Here is a 22,885-nt window from a genome sequence, read left to right on the forward strand (position 1 = left end):
GCACAGGCTCAGTTGTGGCGCATGGGCTTAGTTGCTCTGCGGCCTGTGGGATCTTACCAGACCAGGGCTTGAACCCGTGTCCCCTGCACTGGCAGGTGGATTCTTAACCACTGCGCCACCAGGGAAGTCCTCATTTACTCTTTACAACTGCACTGTGGTTAGGTCCCTGTTTCCTGGAGTTGGAGTCACTCCAACCCCCACCTCCTCCTTCCCTCCCCAGCCCAGTACTGCTTCCTTGCCTACTGCCTTCCAGCCTATGGCTCTCTACAGAGTCAGAGGCAGAGCTGATTCACAGGCTGTGTGACCTTGGGCAAGTTACCTGACCTCTCTGAGCCTGCTTCCTCACTGTACAGTTGTCTGTAATGACCCTCTGAAGCTGCTGTGAGGGTTACAGGAGAAATGGCTTGCAAAGCAGTTGGCCATAGTGGGGCTCACAGAGTTATTTAACCACTATTATGATTGTGGCAAGAGACATCCATTTCAAGGGCAAATAATTGGTAATTGTGCCATCAGATGACTAATCTAGAGAGAAAGTATGCCAATTTTATGGTTCAGGCATTCCAATCCTAAGAATTTATTCAGAGGAAATAATTGGATGATGATTCGAAGATGTGCATCTGAGGGTGATCATCATGGTTTTATTTTTATAAGCGAGAAAGTCTTGGGCACTCCTTAAAGGTCCAGTGCGTAAAGGAACATGCTTTTTTTTTTGTTTTTTTATAAATTTATTTATTTTTTATTTATTTATTTTTGGCTGTGTTGGGTCTTCGTTTCTGTCCAAGGGCTTTCTCTAGTTGCGGCAAGTGGGGGCCACTCTTCATCGCGGTGCGCAGGCCTCTCACTGTCGCGGCCTCTCTTGTTGCGGAGCACAGGCTCCAGATGCGCAGGCTCAGTAGTTGTGGCTCACGGGCCCAGTTGCCCCGCGGCATGTGGGATCTTCCCAGACCAGGGCTTGAACCCGTGTCCCCTGCATTGGCAGGCGGATTCTTAACCGCTGCGCCACCAGGGAAGCCCAGGAACATGCTTCTGATCTGATTCTGCTGCTGGCTCAATCTCCCCAAGTCCCTCCTCTGTTCTGATACCTTCCTTGACTCCTGACAGCCTCCAGGATCCAGTCTGAACACCTCAGCCTCGCTTTCAGAGCCTCTGGGCCTACGCAGTCTCATCTCTCACCGTGACGCATCCTGCACCTCTGTTCTGCCTCCCCTGACTCCTGCACATCCAGCCTCTGCGCCTTTGCTTAGGCCATGCCACCTGCCAGGAATGCCCTCCCCACCCCCATTTCCCTCTGTTCTCAGCCTTCAAGGTCCATCTCTAACAGTACCTGCTCCTTGAACTCTCCCTGGCTTCTGCCCCCCAGACAGAATCATCATCATGCTTCTCCCTCCTCTTGAACAAGAATCATCAGATGACACCCACAGAGAACATGGATGGAGTTCTTACTATGTGCCAGACACTGTGCGAAGCACTGTGTTACAGAAACTCCATAACGGCCTGTGCGGTAGATGCCACCATTATCATCCTACAGATGAGAAAGTTAAGTCCACTGTGCGGTGAGCCTTCTACCAGCCTTATTAAATCCCACGTGAGTGAGGAGGGCTTCAGAACCTTTTCTAAAATCAGAAGGCATTGCAGTTGGGTGGGGGGCCCCTGGTGGGGGAACGTGGAAGTGCTGGGCCTGGCCTAGCTCAGCCGTGCCCTAGGCTCACGTGTGGGCTCCAGGTGAGGCTTGTTCCTTCTCCAGCCTTCTCTGGGCTAATTTAAGGAGGCTTGTGGGGGGTGGGCAATGTTTCTTCTCATTATGGCTGTCCCCAGGGCGCTTCTGCGTGTTGCTCGGGTCTTGCTTCTCGGTAAGGTCTGGGCAATGGGTCTACCTTGGGAGCTGGAGTGGCGGGTGGTGGGTGGCGGGTGGCGGGTGGTGGGTGGCGGGTGGCGGGTGGCGGGTGGTGGGTGGGGGCCCTCCCCACGCCCTCCCCACGCCCTCCCCACGCCCTCCCCACCCCTGAGCTGAGCTGAGCCTCCCTCTGCCAGCTGTGTACCTGGGGAGCCCCTGCGAGGATAACTCATCCCCCCATGCCTGGTCTGGGCCACCACAGGAGCTGGACTTGGCATCCTGGGGATGCTGGGAGGAGGGGACTTCCCTCCTGATGGCCTGTGAGTCACTCTGTCAGGTGCCCTCCAACACTCAGCCCTACCTCCCAATGCGCCCTGACCTGGGAGTCCCTTGCTGCCTCCCCCACTGAGAGCCCAGGACACCAGAGCCCCAGGTTACCTCTTCCTCCTCCCTGACCTTCACCCTATGTCTGGGGAGCCAGGCTGAGCAGGAACCTCCAGAGTCCAGGGTCCTCCTTCTTAAGGTTTGAGCTGTCCAGCCAGGCCAAAATCAGGGGTAGGGGCCCACCCCCACCCTGCACCCCTGGCCTCTAGGACAGAGCTGGCATGCAGTAGATGCTCAGCAAACACTACACAACTGCCTTAAATTCTTCTCCTTTCTAAAAAACCTTTCAACTCCTTTCTGGTCCTTGGTCTGCTCTAGGCGCTCTGGGTCAAGATAATCCTTCTTCAAAGCAGCATGGCAAGGTGGTCAGGAGCCCAAATGGTAAAAAGAATTAACTGGGGACCATTCAGGGATGAGTCTGCTTACACACAGGCCAGCTGCTCACACTGACACAAAGCAAGCAGTTACTGGTAGGGACGGAGTAAAGGTAAACTCAGCTTTTAATACCATTGGTATCATCCAAATCTTGCCATATAACTTCAATCTTTAAATAGTTCTGGAAGAGCCCTTCGTTGGGAGTTTGAATCGAAGTTCTGCAGCTGATAGCTGCATGTAACTATGGGCAGATGGTAGCAGGACTTCCCAGCCTGTTTCCACATCTGTAAAATAGGGGCAGTTGTGCGGTTCATATGGGGGTATATGGAATAGCCCCTAATGGAAGCTAGGAGGATGCTCAGTGCTGGTCAAGCTTATTTGAGCAGCTTCCCTTCGGTCCTCCCATTCCCATTCCCTCCCCCTAGGGGAACTTGCTCAGGGCTTGCCCTCCAGTCTGACTGTGGGGACCCACTGGACACCCTTGACCTGTGGTCCCTCTTCATTAGCAGCTCCCCAGCACAGGCTGCTCCTTGGGTGGTAGGCAAACAGCTCGGCTGCAGCTGGCCCATCATGAACCCTGCCTGGCCCCCCTGAAGGACCCCTCCAAGAAGTCCTCAGCCCTCAACACACAGCTCCTGCAGGTGGCCCTCCAGGTACTGCATGGTGAGGCTTGGCCTGGTGCCTATGGAGGAGATGGAGAGTGAACCCCTGAGGGCTGCCCAAGGAGGGCAGAATGTGGGCCATGTGTACCATCCTGTACCTGGCCTCAGTCTTCCACCCCTGGTGGGACAGGTGTGCACCCATTTGGTAGATGAGGCTGGGGTAAGAGAACCGAAGTTCTCTCTGAGCCTCCATCACCCCATCTGTAAAATGGGCATAACACTTCTAGGACCATTCAGGAAAGAATGGAATAATGGCTGTGATTTACCCGGCATGCAGTAGGTGCTCGTTAGGGGGTAGCTCTGGCTACGTACCAGGAATAACCCTCTTCCCTCGGGTGCCTCGCCACTTCCCTTATGTGGAAGGCTTGTGGTTGACCCTAGAAGCCCGCATCAAGCCAGTGCTAAACTGGGCCATGAAGCTCTACATGGACAAGTGTGTGAACCTGAACCGCTCTCAGAGGACATACACCCTCGTCTTCAACTGGGGGTCTGTGGGGTTTTGAGGGGTGGGGAGGGAGATGGGGGCAGATAGCTCATCCCTATCCTGGGGTCTTGCTTAGCTGGGCCACTGGTGTAATCATGTGTAGAAGTCTGTTTTTTGCACTTGGTCATTAGTAACCATTTATGGTGCCTGGCCTGAACTTGCTGGGGTCTGAAGCTGCCCACCTGGGCTGTGAGTAGCTTGGCAGAGGACGGACTGTCCTTCCCAGCCGGGGTGCAGGCCATTGAGTGGTTGCAGGGGCCTTAGAGTCTTGTCACTCGTGGCTGACTTTGTAACTTCTGCCCTTTGCTCAGGCTAAATACATCTGTCCCCAGACTCTAGTAATGGGGTGGACATTCTTTAACGTGGCTTTAGGGAGCAAGAAGGCCCCAGAGTAAGCCTCTCCATGGCTTCCCAGGAAACTTGTTATGGCCAGTCTCCGAGGTGATGGTCCCTTGGGATCCTTGTCTGTCTCCAGACTCTAGTAATGGGGTGGACATTCTTTAACGTGGCTTTAGGGAGCAAGAAGGCCCCAGAGTAAGCCTCTCCATGGCTTCCGAGGAAACTTGTTACGGCCAGTCTCCGAGGTGATGGTCCCTTGGGATCCCTTGTCTGTCCCCCGGGTGCTTCTCAGTAGGCCCCGGTTCTGCCCCTTGGTCCCGGCAGAATAATGAGACATTGCGGTTCAGCGTGGAGGCCTTCTTGCTCAACGATGACGTGCAAGAGGATGAGGTGAGGGCGATGCCCCAGGTCGAGGTGGATCTGGGGATTCTCTTCCTGTCACTGTGCTTCCCCTCCCAGGGCTATCTTGGGCAGAGCTGGGGGTCAGCCCAGGAAAGGAGTGCTGGATCCCCTGATAGGTTTTCCAGATTTAGCAAATCAAAATTTAGGCCTTGCAGTTAAACATGAATTTCAGATAAACAATGAATTTCTTAGTTTAAATATGTCCCAAATATTACATGAAATATATTTATACTAAAATTTTAAAGAATTAACCAAGCATCCTGTATTATCTGGCAACCCTCACCCTGAGAATGGCAGTGGGATAGGTATCCAGAGCTGGGACTTGGAACCCACAGCCCTGGATTCGGCTGAGCTCTGACCAAAAGGCAAGGCCCTGGGGGTCTCGCATTTGCATGTGCAGGAGCAAGTCTGGGATCAAGCCTGGCCCAACGATCGCACGGGGGGCTGGGAAGGCCCACTCACCCCAGAGAGATTTTGATAGATGTGATTAGGATGGAGGAACCTGGGCACTGTGGCCTGTCCCAAAGGATGCTGGCAGCCTGGGGCAACTTGAAGCTTCCTTTCTTTACAGTAAGATACTTCCATCACGGGAGATACAGATGCACAAAGGACAATTAACGCTGCTTGGAGATTATCCCAAGATGACACTAGAATTTCCTGTCTGTACGTCTCTTTATAAGAGTCATATGCTACACTGACTTCTCACTTCCTTTTAAGATCTGTTCTCAATGTTAACTGTTAAATCATATATAGAACAGAAAATGAAAATCCTGAAACCCTGAGAATCACCAATCCTTGGGCATATACTAAGTTAGTGTTTTATAAAATAGGTCTGCATATGCCATGATAGAATTTGTTTTCCTCCCACTGAATATCCCATTTCTCTGCACGGGAGAATACTTTTTATTTTGACCACGCCGCATGGCTAGTGGGATCTTAGTTCTCTGACCAGGGATTGAACCCATGCCCCCTGCAGTGGAAATGCAGTCCTAACCACTGGACTGCCAGGGAATTCCCAGGAGAATACATTTTTGTATTCTCCCATGAATGTTAACAGCTATGTAGAATTCCAGTCTGGTCGAGTTGTAACTTAACCAGTGCCCTATAGCAGAAACTACCCATGGGTTCCAATCTGCCCCTGTTCTAAACCAGGGTTGCAGTGAGGAAATGCCCATGGGTAAAGGAAAATCAGGAGAATTTTCTCTCCCTCTAAGGACCTATTATGGGCTGGGGCTGTGACAGTCACAGGCTGACCTGGCTTCTCCCTGCAGTGCCCAGTTGGATAAATGAGGCATAACGTAGTTCAACACAGGTGGTTGTGTTGGGGGGCATGGGAGCTCAAGAGGAGCCCTCTCACCTGGGGCTGGGGGCCTAGGTTCTTCCTTAAGTATATACCATCTGCTGGCTGAGCATCTGGAGTTGGAAGAGACCCTTTGAGCCTGGCCAGAAATCCTGTTTTTACAACACCACCTCCTACAGGTGAGTACTTCCTGTTTCAAGCTGTGGGAACCTGGGCAAACTCCTTCCCCATTTCTCTGAAATGAAAGTGTTGGCCGCCATAACGCACAGGCCTTGGGTTCTGGAAGCTGGGTAATTGGGAGAGATGAAAGGCCTCAGCTAGCTCCGTAGCTGGATGCTTCACCCACATCATGGGAAATCCTTATCCTGGAAATGTAGGTGGCCTCTCCCTGGTACAGGAAAACCAGGAAAAGGACTGAGAGGACAGGTCCCACCACCATCCAGGTTCACAGACACTCGTTTGTGGTCCTGTCCCCTCTGCCCTGTCCCATCTCCAGCTTCCCTGCCTGCTCCTGGCTTTTCTTTTTTTACCTTGATGAGTAACTGTGGGCTCAGGGTCACTTCTAGCTACCCCGCACAGCCTGCCCCACACCACTGGGCAGCCCTGAGGTGCTTCCCGGCCTCCTGTAAGATGTGGAAGGACTTGCTGGCAGTGCTTCTGGCCGTCAGCTGCGTCACTCTGCTGTAGATCCCGATCCTGCTGTCCCTGAGGAAGGTGCTGGCGGCTTTCCAGCTGAGCTGCCCTCGAGGTTGGCTGGGGAACACACTGAGGCGGGCCTGGACCAGGCCAGACACCGAGGAGAGGCAGCCTGTGGCCAGGGCAATGGAGAGACCGTCTTTGGAGGAGGAGACTGATGGAGTGTCCCAGACAACCGCTGAGGAAATCAGGGAGTCAGGGGGCCCTTCAGAAGACCACTAAATCACCCTTTATATACACACAATAAAGCTTTCTACTTCTCTAGTGCTCTGGTCTTAACTCCCTCTGGTACTTGTGTGTGTTTGTACCATGTGCTGGGGGGCAAAGCTGACCTTAACTGTGTGATGTGAAAGTGGATTCTCTGGAAAGGCTGCAGCAGTGCTGGGTTCCTGGGGAAGAGGATGGGGTCTGGTGCCTAATTAGCATCAGGACAGAAGGTTGCCCTGGACTGGGGTCTACAAGGTTAACTGGCCCAGACTTTCGGCCTCAGCTGCCAAATTTGAACCCCCTCTTTTAAGGGAAACAGGCTGTGGTCACCATCTTTGCCTCCCAAGGGCAGCTGAGGTCTTTCCTTCCCCGTCTCTTCCCTGGCATTTCTGGGCTGTGGGAACTAGGAGTTCACTTCCCTTCGCACACAGTGGGGAGCCTGCAGGCCTCGGTCTTCCTGCCACTATACTGGTTGCTGACTGCTGCTGGAATGAGGGGGCCCATTAGCCAAGGCTAAGTGGGGTCTCCTTCCCTCCCCAGCCACCTCCTGGACACTCAGAACTGGAGCAAAGCATCCTGCCCCTGGGTGAGACTGGAGACCCGGAGGCTGGGAGCTGGAGGGCTGCTTCCCACCGACTGTGGCTACGGAGTAGGAGTGGGTTTGCTGTGGCTGGGCATCCACGGGTACCAAGGGGCACTTTTTGGTTCTTGGCTCCAGTCCTAGCCTAAGCTCTCTGCGCTGCCCCTGCCTCCTGGTAACAAGTTCCCCCTTTGTTCAAAATGGGGTCTGTGAGCTGCAGTAGAGGAGCTTAGACAAATGCAGATAATCCAACAGAACTGCTCACAGCTGCCTCAGCCTCAAGGGTGCAAAGGGTCCACCCCTTCATCCTCTGCCCCTGCTGCAGCCTGGGGGTGGGGTCTTTACCTCAAGGGGCAAGGGTGAGACCCCCTGTCCCTCCACGCTGTATCCCCGGGGCTGAGCCATCCTCCCCCCAAGACATCCTTGCCCCAACTGCAGCTGCTGCCACCATCTTCCAAGAGTATGAACCCATCCTCCTCTTCTCTGCCTCCCCGCCTCCCTCTCCTCTCTCTCATTCCTTATTTGTAGGGTGGCCAGATAAAATATAGGACACTCAGTTAAATTTTAGTTTCAGATAAACAATACATTTTAAGTATGTCCCAAGTATTGCCTTTTTTCTTCTTCTAAATCTGACAACCTTTCTTCTTTTCCTCCTTCCTATCCACACCCCCACCCCAGCCCCCAGCTCAGAGAGTTGGCAGTCTTGTCCTGTTCTGGCAAGTTGCTGCAGTAATGTGAATTAGTGGTGGGAGGAGGGTGCCTTTAGCTCCAGTCCTATTTCTGCCACCCATGGGCTGAAGGAAACAAGGCCAGTGCATTTTGGGAGCTGTTTTTCATCTATAAAATGCGTCCATAAGTGCAGATGGAAAGTACTAGCTGCTGTTGAACATTAGCTTGATTAGTCTAAGAGTCAGGCCTCCTGTTCTGCCCATGGGTGGGCTCACCCCAGCGGGCTCGGCCCTCAGCTCATTCCCAAGGAATCTCAAGTCCTTTGGCTCCCAACCATCCACAGTCTCTGTGTAATTCGACTCCTCCTGTCAAGAGATGTGTCAGGACCTGGGGCTCAAGCCAGCAGCTCCATGTCCCTGAGGCCATGTCCCTGGAGCGAGAACGTCCTGGGGCCCTGGTGTCTACTCTAGTCACCCAGGGTCTTGGTGGATGGCAAGAGGCCATGCTTCTCAGAGACCATGCAAACAGTGGACCGGATGCTGGGCTTTGAAGCACAAGCCCTGCCCCCTCTGCTGTGAGTTTCCTTGGAGGAGCTGCTTAATTAGCATTGTGGGTCTCCATTGTTCCAGCTGCCCAATGGGCATAACACCTCCTCTGCCCACAAACTGAGATTGGAGAGGGTGACATCCAAGACACTTCCACTGGACGATCTAGGACAAACAAGTCATTCCTTCTCTCCTTCTCTGTAAAAGTAGGGTCTTAGGAAGCAGTATTATAGGGCAATTAAGAGCAATGTCTTTAGAGTGAAAAAAAAAAACAAAACAGGTCTTGGATCTGCCACTTAAGAGGGCATGGGTTCGATCCCTGGTCAGGCAGGGAACTAAGATCCCGCAAGCTGTGTGGCGCAGCCAAAAAAAGAAAAAAAAAAAAAAAAAAGAGTTGTATGATGTTGGGTGAGTGACTTCACCTCTCTGAGCCTTGGTTTCCTTATGCATAGGTGACCATGATACGTGGCCTCAGGGCAGGCGTGAGAGTGAAATGGGCTAAACTCATAAAGCACTTGGCACCGTGTTTGGTACATAGAGCACTCACCGAAAGACAGCTGTGGGTTTTTTTATTATCGCCAGGCAGCAGCTAGAGCCAGATGTGACTTCCTTTGCTTCTAGGAAAGTGCCTTTAATTGCTTAAAACATAAGCTGTGAGTTGCAACGGAAGGCGGTGAGGGTGGTAGAGATGGGTTGGGGAAGCTGTGTGCTCTGAGTCAGACGAAGCCTTCTCTAGGCAGCTCCTACCTACCCAAGGGGGCAGCCACTGCCATAGATCTGGGGGCTGGGTCCCCTGGGTCTCCAAGAGAGTCCACCCCCTCCACGGCTCTGTCCCTGTCCGAGGTGCTGAAATCTTCCCTAGTACTTCTTATCTTGCACACCCATGAATCACTTGCTCCCTACCTCCATTCAACTTCACAAGTATATATTGAGCATATACTATATAAGGAGTAGCAGTAAAAAGAATTTAGATACATCTCCAACCCAGGTTGCTGATAACTCATGGAGAAAAAATTCAAGCACACAAATGCCTCAGAAGTGAAGACAAAGGCTAGGAGACTCGTTTTGCTATTTTTTGGGTTTCAGGGACATCCACTTGTTTTTACCCTTGCTTCTTCCTTTTCTGCAACCTCGGCATTCTCCAAAGCTGTGCCTCTCGTACCTTTCCTGATCTGACCACAGCATATGCATTTTCCCCAAGGCAACCTTTTCTTTACTTACTAGTGTCACAGAGTCAAGAGGACTACTGAGCAATTTCTGGGGGAAGAGTAGGATATATAGACCGAAAGCAGAGGGTCAGGGGTCTCTGGGAAGTGAGGGAGCTGCCTAGACAGGGGTGAGCTCCTTGTCATATTTCTGCATGCCCTCATCCGGGAGCAGCACCTACACTGTGTAGCTGACCTTCTTGGTGTGGACAAAGCTATAGGTGTTGTCAAAGCGCAGGACATCTGGGGGGACAGATGGACAGATGGGTAGTTTGGCCTGGCTTCACACTCCCTGCGCCCTGCCCTGGCCATGGGGGAGAACGGGCTGTGTTCCCACCTGTTGTGTTTGCCAAGCTGGACCAAGTTCCCCTGACTCCTGTTCCCTTCCCCATGGGAACTGCCATTCCTGAGCAGGGCCTGTAAACAGAAACTGACCTCCTCCTGGCATGTGCCCAGCCTGGCTTTAGTTGCACCAACTGGCAATGAGAACAATAGCCACTGCCTCCCATTGTGTCCACACCTGGACAATCACATGACAGGTGTGCCAGGGGGGCATTTCGGCACATCAGAGGCCTCCCAGGCCCCTTGATGAAGTGGGGTGCAGGGCGAGGCCTGTGCATGCCTTCTGCCTCATTACAGGCACCCGAGAGGTAGGAGTTGTAGCCTCTGCTTCACAGGTGAGCAAACCTGTGCTCAGTAAGACTTTTGCTCAGGGTTATGCAGCTACCACGAGGCTGAAGTGGGACCCTGGTACCACACTCAGCTGTGTGGCTCTGGGCAAGTTGATTTACCTCTCAGAGCCCCAGTTTCCTCCTGGGGAATGTCACTGCCCTATTGTCCCTTGCCTGTGTCCTGTGGCCTGAGTGCTCTCAACCCCTTCTGTCTCTGGCTCTTGGCACACGATAGGTGCTCTCAAGTGTGGACCGAATGAGTGACTGTATGGATGAATGGCACTGACCTAGGGTGTATGTCCGTGGGGGGGTGGTCACTACCCCTCTGTTTCTTCCTATAAACCATGGCACAGGTGGCTCCAACCTTCCAGGTCTGGGGCCCAGCCAGGGCAGACTTACAGACACCAGCTTCCGTGCAGGTGAGGCTCCCATACTCGGGCACCAGGTGGGCGTTGTAGCGCTGGCTGCGCTGCACCTCCGTCATCTCCCCAGCCCGTTGCCACTCCCCCACCTTGGTCTTTAGGAAAACCCCGAAGCCGATGTCTGCACCGTCCGATGAGAACTGACACCTGTGTTGGGGGAAGGAGGGGAACAGGTCGCTGCTCAGGCTGAAGGGTCCCTGAGGGGCTAGGGCCCAGCCAGGGGTGGGTCGGTGGCCTGTTCCTTACCTGAGGACACAGCCTGGGAACAGGATCTCGTACTCCACCTGGTGCGAGGATCTGCACCAAGTGCTCGTACTGAGTCTTCACCTGGTCCCGCATGTACATGGACTTGGGGATCTCCCCACCATAATTGATTTGCAGACACAGAGCAAGATGGGCTTGCTCCGCCCCTCTTGCATTGTTCATGCTGTTTCTCCTGCCTGAGGTATTTCCCCATCTCCTGGAAGTATCCTGCTCATCCTGTCCTCCCCTACCCATCCCCCCACCCTGGGAAGCCTCTTGTGTCCCTCCATCCTCAATCAGGGCCTCTTCTGGGAACTTCCCCTTCCAGCTCATCCCTCTGGGTCAAAATTTCCCCATTTCTTGTTTGCCTGCACAGCTGCTGAGAGCTCTGTTAGGGCAGGGCTGGGACTAACTCAATACCTGGCTCACAGGGGTTTCTCCATAGCCATTTGTGGAATGAATAAGTGGGTGAGAAAGGAACCCAGCTCTACTCCTCTACCCTCCCCTGTTCTGGGGCTCTTCATACCTTAGTTAAATATTTGGGGTCCCCATCTGGGTCGGTCAGGGCCCCCCCAAACTGGGCAGGCAGTTCCTCAGGACTGATGAGTTTCAGCAAACCTTCCTTCCAGTTGTCTGTGGGGAGAGGGGTTGAAGGGTGACTATTGAGCATGGAGGGGACCCATCAGCCCCCCTCCTACCAGGAGGACCTGACCTTGGGGAGAAGCCCTACAGGAGCTAGGCTGCCAGGGCCCATTCCCTAGGCCCCCAGGCCTTAGGCTGCAGAAATATCTTCCAGCATTGTGTTGCTATAGAAACATCTTTTCCCTGGCTGATGGGTTTGCACATTTTTGAGGGTCTCCCAGTCATGAGCAGTCAAGATTAGAGTTGTTTAATTGTTTCAAGGAGGCTAATGAGGTCAAGGACCATGTCAGGGGCCACACTGTGTGCAAGTGGCATACACAAGTCAGACCTCTGGGTGGAGAGGGACAGCCCTGGGTCTTTGAAAGGACCTCCCCCTCTCTGCTGCTTAATCACCACAATCATAATGCCCGTTATTGTTCTTCATGCCCTGTGCAAAGCTCTAAGTGTTCTGGATCCTGGGGTGTCACCATGGCCCCAGCCCTATAACCAATTCAAGTTATCCCCTGCTGTGGCCATGGGAGATACCAGTGGGATGAGAAGAAAGACCATAATGCCTGGCATCTCACAGCCAAATGCACAGAACCCTGTGCACCACCAAATGCGGCAGAGGCCTGGACGTGGGTCTGGAGTGTGGCAGTTACCCACACTGCTCCAGGATTTGGGGTCTACCTGTGATCCACCCAGCTCCCTACCCCAGTGGATCTAGGCAGAGGCAGAGACTCAGGTATCAGAAAGGGAGAGAAAACAGGGATTTGTTAGATTCATCCCCATCCCCTATCCCCCTGGATCCTCAGATCTCCTGATTTGATGATCTGATCATTCTGATTATGAGATGTTATCCTCCAAGCTCAGGGTCACCAGTTGAGTTTAAGAACTATTTCTCTTCTCTATTTCTTTTTTTCTATCATTAAAACATTTTTTTTGCCCACTTATAAAGGTAATACATGTAATTCTGAAAGTTTAGAAAGTACAGAAATATAAAAAAAAATTATAAACCACCTGATTTCTTGCTAACCACAAAATTATTTTGTTGTATTTCCTTCTAGAAATATATTCTTGTTTTTATAAAAATAAGACCATACTATCCACACCACTTTATAATCTATTTTTCTTTTAACTTAATGACATTTCCCATGACATCAAATCACTTTTCATGGCTGCCCAATAATTCATCAAATGGATGCATTGTTATTTACTTATCCAGTCCCTTCTTACTGAGCATTCCTTCTCTGAATCACTTCTCCTCTTCCTGCTCTTCTTCCTCATCCTCTTCAGCCCAAATTGCCTTTAGAAGCACTGAGGCGATGAGTGTTGAAAAGAAACTGATGCCCATAGCCCAGAGGTTGACTAGCAACCAAACTGAAACTGATAAGGAGAAAGATGTGGAGGCTTTAGTCACCAAAGATGCATGGCAGGAAGTAAGACAGAGGTAACAGGATAGACTCTATAGTGTAAGGCCCATTTCATCTTTGAGAAGGAGGAGCCTCTGACTTTAGGTGATGTGTGGATCTCTGGAGAGGGTGATGGACCAAACTTACTCCAAAGTTCATACGTAGAGCTTAGGCGATGGAGCTGGAATTACTTATTTCCCAACACTATAATTTTCCTGTGAGTGTTCTCACTCAAGAAGGGCTTCATGAGGTTGTATCCCACAGGGAACAGTTTGGTGGCTGGAGAGATATAAGCAAGTATAATGGGGAAAAGATAATTCCACTGGGCCACTCTCTCAATAACAGTCATACCCAACAATGTGGAGGAATCATGAGTTACCTTGGCAAGTTCCAATGCCCTGCATCTGACAAACCATCCAACCAACTGGTCAACTAAAACAACAAGCAGCCAACTAACCAACCACCCAATCAATCATTCAATGTATCAAACAGCCAGCAAACCAGCCAAAAAATAGCCAATCAATTCACCTTCTCACCAACCCATCAATCAGCCTACCAATCAAAGAGCCAACCTACCAAATAGTCAAACAACCAATCAACATGTCAGCCAATCAGTAAACCAATCAGCTAATTAAACAACCAGCTAACTGCCCAACCAACCGCCTTTTCCAGTCAGTCAACCATTCAAATAACCAACCAGCCAACCATTCAAACAACCAGCAATCAACCATCCAAGATACAGCCAAGCAACAAATCAGCCAACCAACCAACCAATCTGCCAACTAGCCACTCACCCACATAGGCAATCAAAATGCTAACTAGTCACTCAGTCAGTCTACCAAGCTAACAGCTATCCAACCAGACAACCAGATATCCAGCTAACCACCAGTCAACCAGCCAGCTAAACAACTGGCCAAATAGACAACAAACTAAGCAATGAATCAACCAGTCAACCATCAAACATACATCCATCTTTCTATCCACCCACCCACCCAAACAACCACCACCCAAATACCTACTGAGTTTCCACCTGGCCCCAGGCCTGTGAGGGATACAACAAAAGTGGAGAATCAGAGGCCCTGCCTTCAAGGAGCAGACAACCCAAGGAAAACAGGATGAATACACACAAGACAACTGAAGGCCCCAGAAAGCAGTTGACAGGAAAGGCCAGACTGGGCTGCACCAGCTGCCAGTGCCAGAGGCAGTTTGAGGAGGGAGAGATCAACATGGGTGGGAAAGGTGAGGGGGGATTCCTGGAGGAACTGAGGTTGGAGCTGCCTCTTCTTGCAGTAAAGCCAACCATAGAAGTTACCATTTATGGAGAAGTTACTCTGTTTCAGGCACTCTGATTTGCATGCAGCCAAGCAACCAACCTGCCTCACTGCTATCCAGGGAAAAAGGTGCTAGTATTGTCCCCAGGGTGCAGATAAGGAACTGGAGGCACAGGGGAGTGAAGTCACCTGCCACACACCTTCCACAATGAGCATGAACTTCAGGGTCTCTGGGTAATTCTCTTCAAGGAGGTCAAAGAACTGTGGAACCAAGAAAGACCCCATGAGAGCCCACACCTCTTCTTCTCCTACCCCCATTCCTTTTGCAACCTCCCCTCTGGAGGATTCAGAGGGCTGTGGAGGGTTTCCCTTCTTTCTATCACCTCTATGGCCCCTGGAGGAAATCTCACCCCAGACTATTGCAACCATACCCTAATAGTAATTACATAACAATAATCATTTTTAGAGCAAATGTTATAGCAACAGTAGTATATAATAATAATTTATGTAATAGTAAATAAAACGTTTACTGTTTATTAAATGTTCACTATTTGCCAAGCACTTGTGTATACACTTTACATAACAACTCACTGAAATATCCCTACATCCCTTTGAAGTGCAATCAGTATCCCCATTTTGTAAGTGAGGAAAATGAAGCATGGAGGGATAAAGTGACTCGGCTGAGTCACAGAGCTAGGGATGACAGGGCTGGGCGGGGTTTGTCTGAAGCTGGCCCCTATGGTCTCAGTACAGTGTTGTCCCTGAGGCCTGTTCTGTGGTATCTTCCAGCAAACATATCTTTGGGTCCTGAGCTGCAGGGATGGGGCCCAGGAAGGCCACCACCTTTTACCAGATCCTGGCTCTGAGTGAGCAGCAAGGTCACAGCAGGCCAAGCTGGTCGTTAAAGCAAGCAGGGGTGCCCAGGGGCCTTTCCCCACCTCCTGGTACACTTCCACCAGGGGTTTCCAGAAGTGCTTCAGCCCCAGGCCTTCACAGTCAAATATCATCACGATGGTCTCAATTTTCCTCCCCAGCTGTGAGGATGAGAGCAAGGATCAGGGTGCAGGCTCAGAACTTGGGAGATGGTGACCCCAGCACATGACCCTTCAGGGCTTCTCCCAGATTCCTATTCTGCCCTCAGATGAATGAGTGGACAAAACAGTGAATGCATTTACCACCCATCCATCCACCATCCATCCATCACCCATCACCCATCATTCATCATCCACCCACCCATCATGTCTATCCATCCATCCATTATTTGACCCACCCACTCATCAGTTCACCCATCCATCCCTTCATACTGCTGTTTATTCAGCCAATCATCCCTCTATTTGTCCAACTAATATTTATTAAGCACCTATTTTGAGCCAGACACTGAAAGTATAGCATGTAGCTCAATAATTCAGAGTTCTTGTCCTTAAAGAGTTCACAGTCTGGTTGGGGAGACTGACAAGCAACCAGATCCCCACGGTCCTGAAGTGAGAGCTGGACAACATGGGCGCTGTGGAAACACACGTTAACCCAGACGGGGGCCTCAGAGCAAGTGACAGTTTGAGACCTGAAAGATAGATAGGAGAGAGCCAAGGAAGTGTGGGAGGGAAGTGTGTGTGCTGGAGGTCGGGTTATCCGGACAGAGGAACAACAGGGGCAAAGACTCAGAGGGAATAACAGTAGCTAGCATTCTGAGAAACATGAATTAGGCCCTGTATGCCAGCCATATACTTGCATTATCTAATTTAATCTTTGCGACCATTATTATTGTCCCTGTTCTATAGGTGAGGAAACAGGCTCAGAGAGGTGAGGTAACTTTCCAAGGTGGCAAAGTTACCACCACCAAAGTTACCACTTTCCAAGGTGGCAAACTCTTCCAGCTCGGGGAAGCGGCAGAGCTGGTGTTTGACCACAGAGCCCTCTGACTGACAGCAGAGAGCACAGGGGTGTTCCTGGGACCACGTCCCCTGGCAGCCTCACCCGCTCTGTCTGAAGGTCACACTCGCGCAGGATGCACTCACAGTTCCTCATCTTGGTCTTGAGCAGGTCCTGCTTGGTGACGGAGAAAAGCAGGCCCTTGGGGTCAAGTGGCCCGATGATGTCATACCACACAGGGCAGCTGTCATGGTCATAGCCACACAGGGCCCCAGGCATGTACTTCTGGATCACCTGGGCATGGACAAACACACGAAACTTGGCATCATGCACTTCCCAGAGATACCCAGACCAGGCTGCCGTGGGCGGCCTGAGCCAACACACACCGTGGTACAAGCACTGTCTCTCTGCTGGAGGGCGGCACTACTGTCCAGGTGAGAAAACTGAGGGGCTTGCAGGAGGGGGTCTTGCTCACAGCAGGTACATGGCCAAGGCAGGTCTCAGCCGTGCCTGCTTGAGGCCTCTGGGCTCCTTAGTTCTGCCCCCAATGTCTCCTGTGTCCCTTTCCATGGGAAGGAGTTGGGCTTAGTGATGAAGAACATGTATTCTGAAGGTCACAGACCTGGTTCAAAAACAGATGCTACTGCTTCCCTCCTGTGCATCCTTGAGCAAGTGATGCCACCTATCTGAGCCCCATTCCCCCTCCTCTGTTGGGGAAAGTCCCCAAGATCACACAGTGCCTGACTCAGAGCTTGTGCTCCACAAATGAAACTAGGACCACTGCTTTACTAAGACGCCAGTGGTGGGACTCTTCTCCCCAACTTCTTGGTGAGCTAAGTTTCTTTCCCACCTAGACAGGATGCTTTCACCAAGGCCCTAGGGGTGAGAGCTCAGATCCACGAGCTAACTGTGGTGGTGAAGAGCCTGGATTTGGAGGACAGACAAGCTTGAGCTCAAATCCCAGCTCCACCTTGGGGCTGTGGGACTTTGGGTGGGCTGCTTAACCACTGCTGGGCTTCAGTGTCCTCATGTGTACAATGGGGACAACGGTACCCACTTCATGGGGTTGTGAGGATTAAATGAGATCATGCAGATAAAGTCTTAACTCAGGCTTGGACCTCATAAGCCCCCAGGAAATATTCATAATTATTACAGGAGAGGTGCCTGCACACTCATGGTCTTTGCTACCCTCCACTCATGGTCCCGATGATCCAGAGACTGCTCGGGTGGTAAGTCTGTAAGAGACTGGGGGGTGTGCGGGTGTTGGCTCACCTCGGGGTCTGCCAGTCAGTATGTGGTCAATGTCCGTGGTCTTCCGGAACTCCATGTACTGAAAGGGAGTCGAGTGGTAAGATCTCACTGGGCTCCCAGCACCCCTGAGGAGGGGATGGAGGTAGGGGCTGGAGGCAGGGATTGCCCCCACAAAGCCCCTCGTCAAATTTCCAGGGAGGGGGATGGGTCTCACCTTGTGGAACATGGCCTCTGATTTCTGCAGGTCGAAATTCTGAGCTGTGAGAAGATGGAAAGAAGGCATGAGGTGGGAAAGAGGTTGCCTTGCAGTCATCTTGCCCTGGTCCTGGGCAGTGGGGGGCTATGGAGGGCAGTGGGGGGCTATGGAAGGCACTGAGGGCCTGGGTGGGACCTCCCTTTCCTGTCCCCTCCCCTCTCCTGCATCTGAACATGTGAAGCAAGATGGTGTGGTCGGATCCTGAGAGCCTTGGGTCCTTCTGGAGCAGCTGGGACAAGGGCCCTCTCACTGCCCCCTCACCCTGACCTCCCCCACCTCTGCCCTCACCTCAGAGCCAGCGCAGAAGGAAATAGTCATCTGGGTTGGGCAGGGCAGGCAACACATCCTGGACATTTTCTCGGAACTGGGAAGAGAGACGTTGATTGAAGAGGTTTTCACACTGAGCCTTGGCCCCAGACTCAGTGATTGTTTTCGCCTTGCCTCCTTCTCTTCCAGTGCAGTCTGGCCCACAGTGATGGAGGATGGGTGGGTGGATGGATGGGTAGGTGAATGGAAGGAAGGATACATGGATGAGTAAATAGAAAGAAGAAAGAATGGATGGATGGATGGGAAAAAAAGGAAGGACAAATCAATGAATAGTGGATGGACAGAAGGAGAGATGGGTGTGTGAGTAGATAGATAGACGGGTGGGTGGGAGTAGGAGGATGGATGGAAGAAAAGATAAATGGGTGGATGGGTGGGTAAGTAGATTGGAGTATGAATGTATTCTTAGTTCTTTTCATGTGTTAGCCCACCAAGGCTTCTGTCTTTTTTTCCATCCCATTTTCTACAAAAACATGGTTAGTGATTATCCGTCCTCTTCCCCATTGACCATGGGGATGACAACACACTCTACTCCATCTCTCAGCTCTTACAGACAGGTCATCTTTCAGGGTCCTGGGGAGTGAAAGGGAACACAGTCAGAGTGCAGACCATCAGCATCTTCAGCTCCCACCTAAGGGGAGATGGAGACGGGCATGTCAGGTAAAGGTCTCTGGGTCTGGCTCCTGGATGAGAAGTCAGGCTTGGTCTGGCACCCACACTATTGCCCGGAAGTGGTGCTGTTCCCTCAACCTCTGCCCTGGACAGGGCTGATGTCACCGGGCACTGGGAGACCCGACCCTGGGTGAGGTGATGGCAAAGAGACAATGTCAAGGACATGCTGGGCCAACAGAGTGGGGCAGTGTTCCGGCCACCGCCCTCCCTCCTCCTCTCAGCCCTTTTCCCCTGGCTCTCACCTTGGCCAGGGTCTCTGCCTGCTTGGGGCTCAGGTCTCCGACTCGGCCACCCATAATGCTGGGTGAGGCTGGAGGAGTGGAGGCCACTGCAGGCAGAGGCCAAACCTGGTCTGTGGACCTGACCAAGTGGAGCCTTTTGCCCCCCGTCCTGGGCATGGCTCCAGGCGCCTCCTCCTTGGCCAACTGTTGGGTTGCACATTACATAATTGGGATTAAGTGAGGTCCCGTGCTTGGCTCTGGGATAGTTTAGGGTGGGGGGAGGCAGGTAGGCATGGGAGGGCGTGTCAGAGGTCCCCTGCCAGGTGGAAGAGGCTGGGAGGAAATGAGGCTGGCTTCCCATGGCATGGGAGTCCAGGCTAGGTACCTGTAGAACCCCCCTCAGTGCTCCCCAGGCTTCCAGGGAAGGGGGGATTTCAGGGGGAGTGAGGACTGCTCCCTGCAGGCACCCCTTCTCTCCGACCCTCAGTCTCCCCATCTCACTAAGGAAGAGACCCCGCACCTACGGTTCTGCAAACGTCACCCTCACCCTGCTCTGATGGCTAGGAGTCAGGGACTTAGTCTAGTAAACAGTTCATTCACTTTGTCGGGGTGGGAGGCTCATGTCTTTTTGCAACAAATGTCCATATTCAAGAGGAGACAGGCTGGGGCAGAAAAATGGAACTCGAAAGGTGTCCTTGTTAAAGGTTTTTTTTTTCCCACAGGGCTGATGCTTCTTTTCCTGTCTTTCAAATTCTATCCTGTGGTGCTGGTCCCTCACTTTCAATACGGGGAAGGGTTGAGCTCCCCCAACCCTGCTTCCCTCCCTTCTCATCGCTGAGGTCATGGGGACACAAGGGTCCTTGTCCAGGACCTCGCATCCCCTGGGTCCTAAGGGAGAGGTGGGGCATGTTGATGCCCTTGGGGCGGTAAGGGTGCTTCTTGGGATTTTAAACATCTGATCAGTGAGGGGCGTCCACCACTTGTGCCAGGTGATGAGGGAAGCCCAGAAGGCTTCCCTGTCCTTTGAGATATAGACTGTCAAGGGTCATGCACGTCTAAGGGATTCTCCAGCTGTCAGAAGCTCCAAGAGGGCAGAGGCCACATTGTCAATGACTGTCTATAAGGAAACCAGGAGTGCATCTGCTTGAGACCACAGTACAGCCACATGGCCACATCTTCCAGGCCTTGAGGGGGTCCACATGGGCTGAAAGTTTCCCCTGGTCTAGCCTCAGACCCAACAGCTGGGCTAACTCAAGCCCCTCTTCCCAGTGCTGTCCCAGGTCCCCTACCCCCAGGGCATTCTTGGACCTCACTCCTGGGCTGTCTTGGGACCTCTTTACGCTGATGTGGGTTAGTGCTGACACCTCCTTGCTCTGGGCCCTGATAGAATTGGGTCCAGAAGGAGAAGGGGGGCCATCTTTGGCGATCTCCCTCCATCCAGGGTGCCTGCCACGTGCACTCAGGAGCAGTTAGGTACCTCTCCACACCCCGGTCCTGCCCCACTTCACATTCCAGCCTCTTTCTGCAAAGCCCCCAGCTGCCACCTACACCCACTTCCTGCCAGGTGGGCAGCATGCAGAGATTGGGTTCCTCCACTGCCCTCTCATTAGCCTCTAATCCTGCCCGTTTCTCACCAGTCACCTTTCTCGCCCTAATCCCTCTAACGTGAGGGGCCCCAGTTACCTCTGGGGACATCAGAGGCTGGGCAGGGAGGGCCAGGAAGAGGAGCTGGGGTCCTCCCAGGAGTTCTGAGCCTTCAGAGATACCCCTAAGTGCTTCTCCTGACCCAGACCACAAATAGACACAGAGCACATACTGTGTGTCCACAGCATCATTATCGTTATCATTATTATCATCATCATCATCAATAGTGCTATCTAATGGAACTTTTATTTATTTATTTATTTATTTATTTTTGGCTGCATTGGGTCTTCATTGCTGCGCGGGGACTTTCTCTAGTTGTGGTGAGCAGGGGCTACTCTTTGTTGCGGTGCGCGGGCTTCTCATTGCAATGGCTTCTCTTGTGGAGCACAGGCTCTAGGCACGCAGGCGTCAGTAGTTGTGGTGCGTGGGCTTCAGTAGTTGTGGCTCACCGGCTCTAGAGCATAGGCTCAGTAGTTGTAGTGCACGGGCTTAGTTGCTCCGCGGCATGTGGGATCTTCCCGGACCAGGGCTCGAACCTGTGTCCCCTGAATTGGCAGGTGAATTCTTAACCACTGCGCCACCAGGGAAGCCCCATAGAGGAACTTTATGCGGTGATGGAAATGTTCTGTATCTGGGCTGTGTCCAATTGGACATCACTGGTAGCCAGTTGTCACATGTGAAATGTGGTTAGTGAGACTGAGGAACTCAAGTTTTAAATAAATTAAATTTTGATTAATTTTATTTTATAATAGATTGCCCCGTGTGGCTTGTGGCTACCGTATTAGCACAGATCTACTGCATTTATTGAAGGCTTATTACATGCCAGGCCCCACTCTAAGTGCATCACCTTGTGGGACTTCCCTGGTGGTTCAATGCTTAAGACTCCCCACTCCCAATGCAGGTGGCACGGGTTCGATCCCTGGTTGGGGAACTAAGATCCTGCATGCCACACAGCATAGCCAAAAAACCAGAAAAGAAAACAATGGGATTTCCCTGGTGGTCCAGTGGTTAAGACTCTGCACTTCCACTGCAGGGGATGCAGGTTCAATCCCTAGTTGGGGAACTAAGATCCCACATGCCTCACGGTGAGGCCAAAAAAAAAAGCATAACCTCTTTTAAACCTCAGAGCCCCCCTGGGATTAGCTACCATTATTAACCCATTTTACAGACAAGCAAACTGAGGTAGAGAGAAATTAAGTATCTTATCCAGAGCTAAGCCCATGCAATTAACCACTCTGCTGTCACACTGGAGGTCATCCCACAGTCTCAGCTCTGGGGGCTTCCACCTTAATCAGGGAGAGGACCCAGGCACAGAAGTCACCCCAATGGGATGTAGGTGGCATTGAGCCAGACCTTGAAGAAAGGGAGGATGTCGATTAGTGGAGATTGGGGTAGAGGAAAAGGCATCCCAAGTGGAGAGGACGGCATGGGCCAAGGTGTGGAGGTGCGCAAGTGAAAAGCACACGGAGGGCAGAGCTGAGGATGTTACAGTAAACAAGATGGATTGGGTCCCTGCCTGCACGGAACTCACAGTCTCCCATTTGTTGAGCATTTCCTCTGTGCTGAGAACATTACATTGTTATCAAACCATTTGGAAACAGGTAGGGGTATCTCCATTTTACAGTCAAAGATATGAAAGGTCAGAGAGATAAAGAAACTTTTCTGAAGTCACACAGCCAGGAAATGGGAAGCCAGGATTTGAACCCAAGCCTGTCTGACTCTGGAACCTGTAGTGGAGCCACTGCCCAGATGTGCCTTCCCCCGGAGGGCTTAACACTGTGCCTAGAAGACAGTAAGTGCTCGATAAAAGGTCTAAGATCATCATCTTGTGTTAGGAAGCCTGGATCCACCCACCTCAGGCTGCAGGGTATTTTGAGGCCAGGAGAATTCATTTCCCTCCCTTGAAACAAAGGCCTCGGCAGAGGAGAACCACCCCCACCCCCACCCACCGTTTTCATCTTCTCCAAGTCCTAGTTTGTCAGGCTCTCAGGGGACCATGGCTACAACCAGGACACCAGCAAACAACTGCAGGGGGATAGACGGGGCCACCAAGTCCACACCCAGGAACCCCTCCTTTCTGGGGGTTGGTTACTAGGAAATGTGAAATGCTGTCCTACCAGAACCAGCTGCGTGAGTACAGAGGGGGCCCCAGGGGTGAGGGAGCCTCACCATGGGGCAAACGTGGCTGGGACGAGGCAAGTGGGACTGGGGTTCAGGGCACAGTGAGATGAGGTGGGGTGGCCGAGAGGAGAGGGGAATTGCGGGGGTGGGAGGCGGGGAGGGGTGCCTTGCTGGAGCCCCAGTGGTGATCTCAGCAGCGCCCTGG

The 22,885-nt window shown here is 52.1% G+C and overlaps 1 protein-coding gene across 1 annotated transcript; it reads right to left on the reverse strand.

Annotated features, from left to right (window-relative positions):
- Positions 1–2,037: 2,037 nt before the first annotated feature.
- Positions 2,038–19,224, reverse strand: SEC14L3 (SEC14 like lipid binding 3). The gene is given in 16 exon segments (XM_082418488.1): positions 2,038–9,860; positions 9,864–9,925; positions 10,753–10,922; positions 11,022–11,072; positions 11,074–11,150; positions 11,545–11,677; positions 13,243–13,330; positions 14,523–14,583; positions 15,261–15,356; positions 16,297–16,485; positions 17,464–17,470; positions 17,472–17,521; positions 17,657–17,700; position 17,987; positions 17,991–18,062; positions 18,937–19,224. Coding segments are annotated over 16 exon segments (1,314 nt in total). The 5' UTR covers positions 19,093–19,224; the 3' UTR covers positions 2,038–9,803.
- Positions 19,225–22,885: the final 3,661 nt, after the last annotated feature.

The sequence above is a fragment of the Balaenoptera physalus genome (assembly GCF_965194825.1).
Source record: "Balaenoptera physalus genome assembly, chromosome: 12".
NCBI classification, from domain to species: Eukaryota; Metazoa; Chordata; class Mammalia; order Artiodactyla; family Balaenopteridae; genus Balaenoptera; species Balaenoptera physalus.